Here is a 12,979-nt window from a genome sequence, read left to right on the forward strand (position 1 = left end):
TCACAATAGCCAAACTATGGAAAGAACCTAGATGTCCATCAACAGATGAATGGATAAAGAAGATGTGGTATAGATATACAATGGAATACTATGTAGCCATCAAAAGAAATGAAATCTTGCCTTTGGCAACGACATGGATGGAACTAGAGGGTATTATGCTGAGCGAAATAAGTCAATCAGAGAAAGACAATTATCATATGATCTCCCTGATATGAAGAATTTGAGAGGCAACGTGGGTGGTTTGGGGGGTAGGGAAGGAAAAAATGAAACAAGATGGGATCAGGAGGGAGACAAACCATAAGAGACTCTTAATCTCACAAAACAAACTGAGGGTTGGTTGCTGGGGGGAGGGAGAGGGTGGTTGGGTTATGGACATTGGGGAAGGTATGTGCTATAGTGAGTGCTGTGAAGTATGTAAACCTGGCGATTCACAGACCTGTACCCCTGGGGCTAATAATATGTTATATGTTAATAAAAAATTAAAAAATTTTAGAAAAAGAAATTAATGTAATTCCGTTTATTAAAAAATTAAAAGAAAATATCTAATCATCTCAATCAATACAGAAAATTCATTTGACAAAATGCACTGTCTATTCCTGATAAATCTTAGCAAGCTAGGAATTGAGAGAAATTGTTTCAACCTGATAAAAGGCATCAACAAAAGATCTACAGCTAATATTATTCTCAATGGTGAAAGACTAAGATCAAAAACAAGGCAAGGATGTACACTCCCGCCACTTCTAGTCAACATTATGCCAAGTTCCAGCCTGTGCAATAAGGCCAGAAAATAAAAGGCATCTGGATAGGAAAGAAAGATATAAAACAGTCTTTATTCAGAGATAACAACTATTTATGTAACTGAGCTTAGCAAGGTTGCAGAATACATGATCAATATGCAAAAATCAAAAATAGGAATTGAAATTTTAAAAATCACATCATATATAGTAGTATCAAAATATTAAATACTTGGGGATAAATTTGATTTAAATAATTACAAGATCCACACACTGAAATATATAAAGTATCACTAAGAAAAGGAAAGGAGACCTAAATAGAGGAATATACCATGTACGTGAATAAGAAGTTTCGGTTCTACAGGTTCAAGGCAATACCAAACAATATTTCAGCAGGCTTTTGTGTAAAATTTGACAAACTAATTCTAAATGGAATTTCAAAATGATAAAATAAAACAACTTTGAAAAAGAACAAAGTTGGAGGATTTGTACTACCTGAGGATTTGTACTACCTAATTTCAATTCTTTATACAGCTATAGTAATCAAAATAATGTGCTACTAGCACAAAAATAAACAACTTGATCAATAGAACAGAATAGAGTTAAGAAATAGACCCACACGTAAGTGGTTAATTGTAGTTAGACAAAATCCAAAGGCAATTCAATAGTGAATGTATAGTCTTTTCAAGAAATGATGCTATACCTCTATATAACTATATGCAAAATAGTCATCCTCAATCCATACCTCAGATCACAGATAAAAATTAACTCAAAATGGATTACAGACCTTACTGTAAAACCTAAAGTTAGAAAACTTCCATAAGAAAATCCAGTAGAAAATCTCTGTGACTTTGAATTTAGCAAAGATTTCCTAGATACAACACCAAAAGGACAATTCTTTAAAGAGAAAGACGTGATAAATTAGACTTCATCAAAATCAAGACCTTTGCTATTTGTTTTGTTTTGAAGATTTTATTTATTTATTTGACAGAGATCACAAGTAGGCAGAGAGGCAGGCAGAGAGAGAGGAGGAAGCAGGCCTCCCATCAAGCAGAGAGCCCGATGCGGGGCTCGATCCCAGAACCCTGGGATCATGACCCAAGCCGAAGGCAGAGGCTTTAACCCACTGAGCCACCCAGGCACCCCAAGACCTTTGCTATTTGTAAAACACTCTTAAGAGATGAAAAGATAGGTCAAAATCTGGGAGAAAATATTTGTAAGACACATACCTGATAAAGGACTGTGTCCGAAATATAAAAAGAACTCCCAAAGCACAAAAAGAATACCAGCAATCCTTGGGGCACCTGGGTGGTTCAGTATGTTAAGCCTCTGCCTTCGGCTCAGGTCATGATCTCAGGGTCCTGGGATCGAGCCCCACATTGGGCTTTCTGCTCATCAGTCAGCCTGCTTCCCCCTCTCTCTCTGCCTGCTTCTCTGCTTACTCGTGATCTCTCTCTTTCTGTGTCAAATAAATAAATAAAATCTTAAAAGAAAAAGAATACCAGCAATCCAAATGAAAAATGGGCAAAAGATTTGAATATACATTTTGCCAAAGAAGATGCACATATAGGAAACAAGCATACAAAAAATGCCAAATGTGGTTATTCATTAGAGAAGTGCAAATTAAACTTGTAATTGAGATTTCATGACACACCTATTAGAATGGTGAAATCTAAAAAGACTGACAGTAGCAAGTGTTGGCAATGATGTGAAGCTACCACTGTTCCATATTTTGCTGAGGGTAATATGAAATGCTAAACACTTTGGAAAACACTTTGGCAATTTCTTAAAAAGTTGAATATACACTTACTACCTGATCCAGCTATTCTATCTCTGGGTATTTACCTGAGAGAAATGAAAGCATATGTGCACACAAAGTCTTAAATATGATTATTCATAGCAGTTTTATTTGTAATAGCCCAAAATCCAAATACATGTCAACAGGTAAATGGATATATAAATTTTGGCATAGCCATACAATGGAATACTGCTCAGCAATAAAAATGAATGAAGTGTTAATTTATACAATATTATGAATAAATCTCAAAGTAATTATGTTGAGCAAAAGAAGCCAGATGAAAAAGAATACATACTGTATGATTTCATTTAAATAAAATTTTTGAAAATCCAAAATAATCTGTAGTAACAGAAAGCATGTCAGTAATTGTAGGGGAAGAGGATTGGAAGGTGAGAGGTGTGGGAGAGGGGGATTACAAAAGGCAGTAGAAAACTTCTGGAAATAATGGATATGTTCATTATCTTGACTGTGGTAATGGTTTCATGGGTGTATAGTTACATCTAAACTTACCAAGTTGTACATTTTAAATATATACAGATTGTTGTATGAAAACTATAGTAACTCATTATAACTCTAAAATACATGATATTTAAAATTCTTTAGGAGGGGTGCCTGGGTGGCTCAGTGAGTTAAGGCCTCTGCCTTTGGCTCAGGTCATGATCTCAGGGTCCTGGGATCGAGCCCCACATCGGGCTCTCTGCCAGCAGGGAGCCTGCTTCCCCCTCTCTCTCTGCCTGCCTCTCTGCCTACGTATGATCTCTCTGTCAAATAAATACGTGAAATCCTTAAAAAATATATTTTTACTCTGCCATCTATTATATTTTATATTTTACATTATAAATCTGTTTAAAATTGGTTAACTTCTCTAAGTTCCATTATGCTCTCAAACTGGAATTCTAACCAAAGTGTTTTACTCATAGACAAGTCTTCCTGAAGTTTCTCTGTTCAAAATTTTTAAATTAATCAAGTCTGAATGGCTTTCTGTGGTTCTGGGGACGTTGGCTGCTGTTCTAAATGGAGCTGTTCATCCAGTATTTTCCATCATCTTTGCAAAAATTGTAACTGTAAGTAAAGCTAATTTGCTAATATTTTTAACAATTTTAAACAAATTCAGCGTGAGAGAGCAGACCTGTTGTACTTTGACCTAGTAATGGGGAAACTGGGATTTGCAGTGTGTCACCCATAGTGTAGGATCCACAATAGGAAGGTTAACTAATGTTCTCAGGGGATAAGCCAGCCTCTATTGTGAAGTCTTGGCTGGGCCTTGTTGACTGGGCAATCAGTAAAGAAATTACTTTGTTTTCTAATTTTGACTCCAGTGCCGTGTCAGCATTCCAAAGCACTGAAGCAATAAAATAGACAAATACAACTACTCTTCTTTCAACTAGTCCGAACAATGGCCATTTTTTATTACTAGCCAGCTCAAAGAAAGGAAATAACAAGAGCTTAGGATTGTGCCAAGGGACTCAGGAGAGTTGGTGGATTCAAGAACACAGTCACGTTAAGTCTTCAGTCTCCCAGATTTGCACAGCTACGCTTTGTCAACATAGATGCCAATATATGTAAAATTAGTGCTCTCTTCGGCAGCACATATACTAAAATATATGTAAAATTACTAATTTTCGGAACAATTTCTAGGGACATGTATAAAGGTCTCACATTGTAGGTAGTACCTTAAATAGAAGAATATTAAGAAACCTAAATTATTAGCCATTATTAGAAATAGTAATTCAAACAAACTGGTGGTTTCTTTGAAAATATTTTGTGATAATAATAGCAGAAGACTCATTGTCTGATCTCATATTTACATAGCTTAAGTGAGAAATTTGACAGCAAATCATTTTTTATCATATATAATGAATGTAGTGGATAGAATAATGGTACACTTCTTTTAATTATACATTCTTTTCATTATACATTCTAAAAATGTATATATAATCTTATTCTTATGTTGAAATCCATTTAAAAATTCCTGATAGATATTTCAGGTTTTTTCTCTTTCTTTTGTATTTTCTTCCAATCACCTGATAAAAAATCTATTCCATTTCAGATATTTGAAAATGATGATAAAACCTCATTAAAGCATGATGCTGAGATGTATTCCATGATATTTGTGATTTTGGGTGTTATTTGCTTTGTCAGTTATTTCATTCAGGTAAGTTTTTAATGAATTAAACAAGCTTGAACATGATTATTTTTTATGTCATCCTCTCTGAGTTAAAAATAATAATAATAACAATATAAATAAAATATAAATAAGTAATGTAGTGACTAAATGTTACAAAGAAATAGAGAAGAGAATTAAGAATAAATATAAATTTGCTTTTTGTTTTTCAGGGGTTATTTTATGGCAGAGCAGGGGAAATTTTAACCATGAGATTAAGACATTTGGCATTTAAAGCCATGTTATATCAGGTCAGTGTTTATTTGATTTTTTCCTTATTTTATTTAAAATGTATTTTTAAATATTCCAGCTTGTAGTTTTTCAAGTCAATTTCTTGACATAATCTTTCCTTTGATCCCTTAAAAACATGCCTCTTATGTTCTAAACAGCATCTAACATCAGAGTTCTTACAGTATATATATGTATTTTTAAAGATTTTTATTTATTTATTTGTCAGAGAGACACAAGGGAGCACAAGCACACAAGCAGGCAGAGGCAGAGAGAGGAGCAGGCTGCTGAGCAGAGAGCCAGATGCGGGACTCGATCCCAGGACACTGGGATTATGACCTGAGCCAAAGGCAGTGGCTTAACCAACTGAGCCACCCAGGCATCCCTACAATATTTTTTTTTAATAGAAGCAAGTTCAGGGGCGCCTGGGTGGCTCATTGGGTTGGGCCTCTGCCTTTGGCTCAGGTCATGGTTTCAGAGTCCTGGGATCCAGCCCCGCATCGCATCGGGCTCTCTGCTCAGCAGGGAGCCTGCTTCCCCCTCTCTCTCTGCCTGCCTCTTGGCCTACTTGTGATCTCTGTGTGTCAAATAAATAAATAAAATCTTAAAAAAAAAAAAAAAGTAAGTTCAAGATTCTTATGTTTGAAAATCCAACTTGGGGTGCCTGGGTGGCTCAGTGGTTAAGTGTCTGCCTTTGGCTCAGGACATGATCCCAAGGTCCTGGGATCGAGCCCCACATCCTGCTCCCTGCTCAGTGGGAAACCTGCTTCTTCCTCTCCCACTCCCCCTGCTTCTGTTCCCTCTCTCTCTGTGTCTCTCTCTGTCAAATAAATATATAAAATCTTAAAAAAAAAAAGTAAAAAGAAAATATAACATAATAGAAAACAGTACTTAGAGTCCATTCTTTTTTCCTTATATTTATCTTGACAAATCTTTTTATTTAAGATTTTATTTTTTTATTCGACAGAAATCACAAGTAGGCAGAGAGGCAAGCAGAGAGAGAGGAGGAAGCAGGCTCCCTGCTGAGCAGAGAGCCTGATGGGGGACTCGATCCCAAGACCTTGAGATCATGACCTGAGCCAAAGGCAGAGGTTTAACCCAATGAGTCACTCAGGCATCCTAACAAATCTTTTTTTTTTTTTTAATGTTTAATGTAGTGTTCTAGGATCAGATTGAAAGACCAAATAAAAACTGAGAAGAAAAATTAAGAGCTACAGTATCTCACAGAACATATTTTAAAAGGAGGAGATAATTCCTCTAGTTCTCATCCATGTGCATACCTTAAGTTTTTTCACCCCATGCTTCTGAAAGCAGCCAGTAATGTCTCTGTCCTCATCAGAAAAGTCCTGAATTCAGGTAGCAGGCACTGGCAGGTTCGCCTGCCATACACAGATGATCAATCACACCTGTGAAATAACTAAAACTAGGTAGATCAAGTAATAATCTTGAGAAGTGAATCTTTTGTTTTTTATAGTTTCTGAATGGGTGAATTTTATTTTTTAATTAACATATAATGTATTATTTGTTTCAGGAGTACAGTTCTGTGATTCATCAGGCTTACACAATTCACAGCACTCACCATAGCACATATGCTCCCCAGTGACTATCACCCAGCCACTCCATCCCTCCCACCTGCCTCCCTTCCAGCAACCCTCAGTTTGTTTTCTTTTATGGTTGTCTCCCTTTGAGAAGTGAATCTTGAGGGCAAATGGCAAGAATGTCTCAGATCAGCACTTCTAAAATTTTTTCAAGGGGGTGAAGTGTATTGGGTTCCCTGAAAACCAGTATTCATTTGGAACACTTCACCACACTTGATGTCACCAGAGCTCCTTGTGCAGGAGCAAATAGCTTCCTGCCTAGGTCATTTCTTGTCAGAAAATAGAATTACTGTCACTCCAGCTGAGTCGTCAAAACCAGTTTTTACATCTTGTGATGTTTAGCAGTAATGTTCAGAGGGCTGCTGTGTAACAAAATTCCTAGGACTTTTTGCTCTCGGGGAACTATAAGCTACAAAATTTAGTAAAGCAAGTGTAAGGTTTCTCATAGCAACTTGATGCATTCTCTGCTCAAAGGCCTGTCAGAGATAATTGGAGACTCTCCTTAATCGAGAAAAACAAAAATATACTTGAGGGATCATAAAACCATTTAATGGCTGCACAACTCACTCAAGTTGAACTTATACTTTAATTTTGTTTTTTTTTTTTTTATGAATACTTGCTTTCCTCAAATCTTTGATGAAATTAGGGTAGGATTTTAATAATACTGTATTTTACACTTACAATTTCTGCTCATTTTTGTTTTTCTGTATGAATTTATGTTTTTCTACATTCAAGGAAATTTATTTTTTTCACTTTCCAGGGACTTTGACAGTGTATCTTGAATGTCTGAATGTTTTGCACAGAAGAATATATGTAACTCTTCCAAACATGCTTTGAACTTTGTCTCTAAAGGTTCACAGTGTGCTTTTGGTGGAGCCCCAAGTCCAGGAGTCAGTTTAACCAGTCGTTACTGTGAATCCAATATCCTAGGGTTAATACTAGACATTAATGCTCTGCCTACCATTAGGCACATGAATAGCTGGACAGTAACATTCTTGGATAAAGTAGCTTCTGCCCATAAGAATGCCCCAATTTGGGGCACCTGAGTGGCTCGGTGGGTTGGGCCTCTGCCTTTGGCTTGGGTCATGATCTCAGGGTCCTGGGATGTAGCCCCGCATCAGGCTTTCTGCTCAGCATGGTGCCTGCTTCCCCTCCTTCCCTTCTGCCTGCCCCTCTGCCTACTTGTGACCTCTCTCTGTCGAATAAATAAATTACAAAAAAGAATCTAAAAAAAAAAAAAAAAAAAGAATGCCCCAATTTATAAACCAAAAACTCTGATCCTTCAAGAAGCATACACATTGAAACACACACACAGAGACTCTGTGCTATTTAGCACATGTTATTAAATTCCTATAAATTCAACTCAGTCCTTGTCATCTCATTGTTTGTTTTTTCTCTTCATGCTTTAGCATTCTTTTTGCTTCTTATCTTTACTTTTTCAAATTGGAGGAAAAGAAGAGTAGGGTATTTGGCCTGTTCTTTAAAAATACCTACCCAGTTTCAATTTTGTCTACAGTAAGGGACTCCTAATCCGTACTTTTGCCTAACTCTTATTACCTGGTTTTTGTCCTAAGACTTTTTAGGCTTAGAAAGCATGCTGAGACTTGCACTGTTTTTTACAACTATTTTGAAACCTCATTTGAGGCAGAGGTATTTATGGAATCAGGTGTGGTCTTTTTGTAGATATAAAATCTGTATTTTATTTGATTACTTGACATCCTTTCAGTTGAAAAGAATGTCCTAAGTGTTGCTGACTTCAGTGGTTGTAAATAATTCGTTTCTTAAAGCTAAGTTTATACTTCTTAATGATAAGAAAGATTGGATTTCTGAACAGATAAGTATTTTTGCCTATTTCTCTTTAAATTAGATTGGCTAGGGCTTCTTTGGGGGGGTCTCTACATCATGAGATGATAGAATTAATGGTGATCACTAAGGGGATCTCAAAAAGCTACTTCCAAAGGGATTTGAGGTAACAAGTCCTGAAGCAAGAGAAACAGGTAATGAGACTCAACTATAATGCTTCAGTTAAATGGGAGATAGAACAAAATAGTGGATTAAAAACTCTAGCATCTGGTTGCCTAGGTTCAAATCCTGGACTCAGAACTTGCAAGCTATATGGACCTGGGTAAGTTATTTAATCCCTCAGTACCTTGGCATCCTCATTTATAAAATATGGATAGTCAGGTGCCTGGGTGGCTCAGCTGGTTAAGCGACTACCTTTGGCTCAGGTCATGATCCTGGAGTCATAGGATTGAGTCCCACATCGGACTTCTCCCACTGACCTCTCTCCCTCTCCCTCTCTCTCTCTCTCAAATAAATAATAAAATCTGTTTTAAAAATATGGATAGTCATATCTACCTCATACAGTTATGATTAATTGGGAAAATACATACCAAATATGTATGCATCACAATGTGTTATTGTTTTTTTTTTCTTTTTTGCTTCTAGTATAATTATTGACAGGGAAAAATAGATTTAATAGTATCAAAAACCTGATAATCTTACAATCATTTTACCATTAGGAAAGGAAAAAAGAAGCTAATTTTTACTCAACACCAGCTATACTCCAGAAACTCTAAGTGTTTTAGCATACATTGTCTGTGCTGGAATACAGTCCCTAGAGTACACATTGCTGACTTGTTGGAAAGTAATTTTGGACCTCTTGCTGATTGAACATCAGATAATGACTAAGACTCATCACATATATATCCTATGCCTAGTGTATTATACAAGTTACTCTAGAATCAAGAATGTAATATTCCATAATAAATTATTCTTTCTAGATTTTTACTTTATATTGTTCCAGAATTTCTTTGCGTTCCATGCCATGTTGAAAAATAGAAATAATTGGAAAATATGAAGTTTATCTTAATTTTTTTGAGTATACAATAAAAAAAAAAAAAAGGTAATGTCTTCCAGTTCAAGAATGCTGTAGTTATTATCATTGCTGATGTGTATTCATAGTATGTTAGGCTCTTGAGTGCGGGTGTGTTTTCAAAATGGTGGTTAGTAGTGCAAATTGTAATCTCTATAGGATGCCCTTTGGGTATATTCAACTCTTTGGAACACCTTCCCAATGCAGGAGCTTACAGAGTAGTGCTGTCATACTGGGGTCGTACCCACCCTTGCTTTTGCCATATTCCTCCATGGGAGAATTATTCTCACACAACTGTGTGATTAATGCACACACAGCCCTCTCTCTGTTTTGCTTCTGTTTACTTAGTTGGCAGAAACACGTAACCTGAGTGTCAGGGCCCTGGCTGAGTTGTAAGCCAACAATTCTTTTGCTCTTCATTTACTAAAAATAAGTCATTTTCCAGAGACAGGCTGCACATGATTTTAATCCACAAGAGATATAAGTGATTTGAGTGAGTGGGAGGAAACTTCAATAGCTAATGAAAGGAAATCAGAATTCCTGAGGCTAAGAAGTGCTGTCTCTATTTGCTGTTGAAAATGAAATTGGCTACAACATTATGCTTTTATTGCTTATATTTTTGACCTACCTCCTTCAGATCGCATGCTTCTTGGCCACAGGGGTTTTACATTGGCCTCTTTGCCTCTTTAGCCTCTCACAATGCCTGGTGCTTATAAGATCTAGGAAGTAATATGAAGTGTCAGAGGAAATCTTGCCTATGTGGGTCCTCAAGAGGAGATAGACTTTTTATCTCCTTTTTATACGACCCCAGTTTAGACAGAAAGGTTTGGAAATATTTTTTTTAATTTCAAGTTTTTATTTAAATTTCTGTTAGTTAACATGTATGGTAAAATTAGTTTCCAGTGTAGAATTTATGATTCCTCACTTACAACTCCCAATGCAGATCGCAAGTGCCCTCCCCAATACCCATCACCCATTTAGCCCATCCCCCAGCCCTCCATCAACTCAGTTTGTTCTTTATATTTAAGAGTCTCTTATGGCTTGCTTCCTTCTCTCTTTTTTTCCCCTTCCCCTATGTTTATATGTTTTGTTTCTTAAATTTCACATATAAGTGTAATTATGTGGTATTTGTCTTTCTGTTAACTTCACTTAGCATAATACACCATAGCTCCATCCCCATCATTGCAAATGCCAAGATTTCATCTTTTTGAGGGCTTAGTAATATTCCTGTGTGTGTGTGTGTGTGTGTGTGTGTGTGTGTGTATCCCCTTCCTCTGCATCCTCACCAATATCTGCTGTCTTCTGTGTTGTTAACTTTGGCCATTCCAACAGGTGTGAGGTGGCATCTCATCATGGTTTTGATTTGTATTTCCCTGATGATGAGTGATGATGAGCATCTTTTTGTGTGTTTGCTAGCCATCTGTATGTCTTCTTTGGAAAAAAATGTCTCTTTATGTCTTCTCTTGACTGGATTTCTTGACTGGAATATTTATTTTGGGGGTGTTGAGTTTGATCAATCCTTTATAGATTTTGGATACTAACCCTTTATCAGATTTGTTATTTGCAAATATCTTCTCTCATTCCATAAGTTGTCTTTTAGTTTTGTTTTTTCCTTCACTGTGCAGAAGCTTTTTATCTTGATAAAGTCCCAATCATTCATTTTTGCTTTTGTTTTCCTTGTCTCCAGAGATGTGTCTGGTAAGAAATTGCTACGGTCAGTTTCAAAGAGGTTGCTGCCCGTATTCTTCTCTAAGATTTTGATGGTTCTGGTCTCACATTTAGGTCTTTCATCCATTTATTTTTGTGTATGGAGTAATAAAGTGTTCCAATTTCATTCTTCTGCATGGCACTGTCCAGTGTTTCTAACACCATTTGTTGAAGAGATTTTTTTCCATTGGATATTCTTTTCTGCTTTGTCGAAGATTATTAGTTGACACAGTTGTGGGTCCATTTCTGGGTTTTTCTGTTCTGTCCCACTGATCTTTATGTCTGTTTCTGTGTCAGTACTATATTGTCTTGATGCCAGTACTATATTGTCCCATAATACAGCTTGAAGTCCAGAATTGTGATGTCTCCAGCTTTGCTTTTATTTTTCAAGGTTGCTTTGGCTACTTGGAATCTTTTGTAGTTCCATACAAATTTTAGGATTGTTTGTTCCAGGTCTATGAAAAATGCTGGTGGTATTTTGATAGGGATTGCATTAAATGTATAGATTACTTTGGATAATATAGACATTTTAACAATATTTGGTTTTGTTTAGGAATATTTCTAAATTGTTTTATGCATTAACTTTTTAAATAGTCTGCTCTTCACAGATTACTTATGGAGTAAAAATTACAAATTACAAATGGTTCAAAATTACCATTTCTGATGTTGATTATTGTACAATATTATAGCATTGGTAATGGTTCCAAGCCATTGGGCTTACATTCTTCATTTTGTATCTAATTAAAATCTTTATGAAGTAAGAAACAAAAGTCATTTGATTCATGGTATTTATAAGAATTAAATATGTGGGGGTGTGGGGGTTGATAAATGCCTTCTGACTTATTACAACAGAATCACAAGTCAGAAAAGAACCTTTTTGATAACCATATTTTTTTTTGTTTTGGTTTGTTTCTTTTGATAACCACATGTTAATTCTCCTTTTTCTCTAGGATATTTCCTGGTTTGATGATAAGGAAAACAGCACAGGAGCCTTGACAACAGTATTAGCCATAGATATAGCACAAATCCAAGGAGTATGTATATTGCTTCTTGGGGGAGTTTTTTGCTTTTATTCTTAAGTGGTGTATGCATGTAGTGTGTATGTGTGCAACACAGAGATATCTGTGCATATTTGTAAGCTATACTAAAATGACCCACATCCTTAAGGAGAGCAGGTAAGTCTCAGGGCTACCTGGCAGCTCTCAATGAAAGATATAAGGAAGGCTTTCAGTTCTGGATGTTTTTAACAACAAAAAAAAATTTTTTAAATTGAATCTCCACATTATACCCCTGAAACTAATGTAACTTTGTATGTCAACTATATGCTCACATAAAAAATAATAAAAAGGGGGGGAAAGGATTTAGCACATATAATAGGATAAACAGAGGACCAAAGAAAGATACCAAGAATGAGCTAAAGAGCTCAGAACTGAATAGTAAGACATGAAAAGGTAGCAAAATGAAAACGTACACAAAATTTAAAACTATTAATAAAAGAGGAAAGTGTAGTTTTTCCTTCTAAGGATAGATTTGTCTTACCAGAGAATAGAAGAAGTTGGTTACATTTGTGAAAATTCACAAGCATCCATAATGGCTTGCAAAACTAATTTTACGACGTAGAAAAAGCTCAAGAGGAGATCTTCATCTTTATTTCTTCCTAAAACTCCTTTTCATTATTTGGAAGGCAAGGTTCTAAATTTATTAGACAGAATTTAAATTTTAAAATAGGGCTGAGGAGATCAATTTTACTGGCATAACTGGGAAAAAATGATGGATAAAATTTCACTTAATAGTCAAGTAAGAGCATAGCATTAATCTTCCATAGCACAATAGAATTATCTGAATGACAATTTCTGGGTTTAGGAATGACAGGGT

At 35.9% G+C, this 12,979-nt stretch overlaps 1 protein-coding gene across 1 annotated transcript in view; it reads left to right on the plus strand.

Moving 5' to 3' along the window:
* The window catches only part of LOC111147335 (ATP binding cassette subfamily B member 5), a 114,285-nt gene that overhangs the window by 66,646 nt on the left and 34,660 nt on the right, over nt 1-12,979 (plus strand). The window contains exons 16-19 of the mRNA XM_022503327.1: nt 3,453-3,596; nt 4,583-4,687; nt 4,870-4,947; nt 12,055-12,138. Of these exons, the coding sequence (XP_022359035.1) occupies nt 3,453-3,596; nt 4,583-4,687; nt 4,870-4,947; nt 12,055-12,138 (411 nt within the window). The remainder of the gene's footprint in view (nt 1-3,452; nt 3,597-4,582; nt 4,688-4,869; nt 4,948-12,054; nt 12,139-12,979) is intronic.

Source organism: Enhydra lutris, unplaced genomic scaffold, assembly GCF_002288905.1.
Source record: "Enhydra lutris kenyoni isolate GAN:26980312 unplaced genomic scaffold, ASM228890v2 scaffoldscaffold16, whole genome shotgun sequence".
In the NCBI taxonomy this organism is placed as follows: Eukaryota; Metazoa; Chordata; class Mammalia; order Carnivora; family Mustelidae; genus Enhydra; species Enhydra lutris.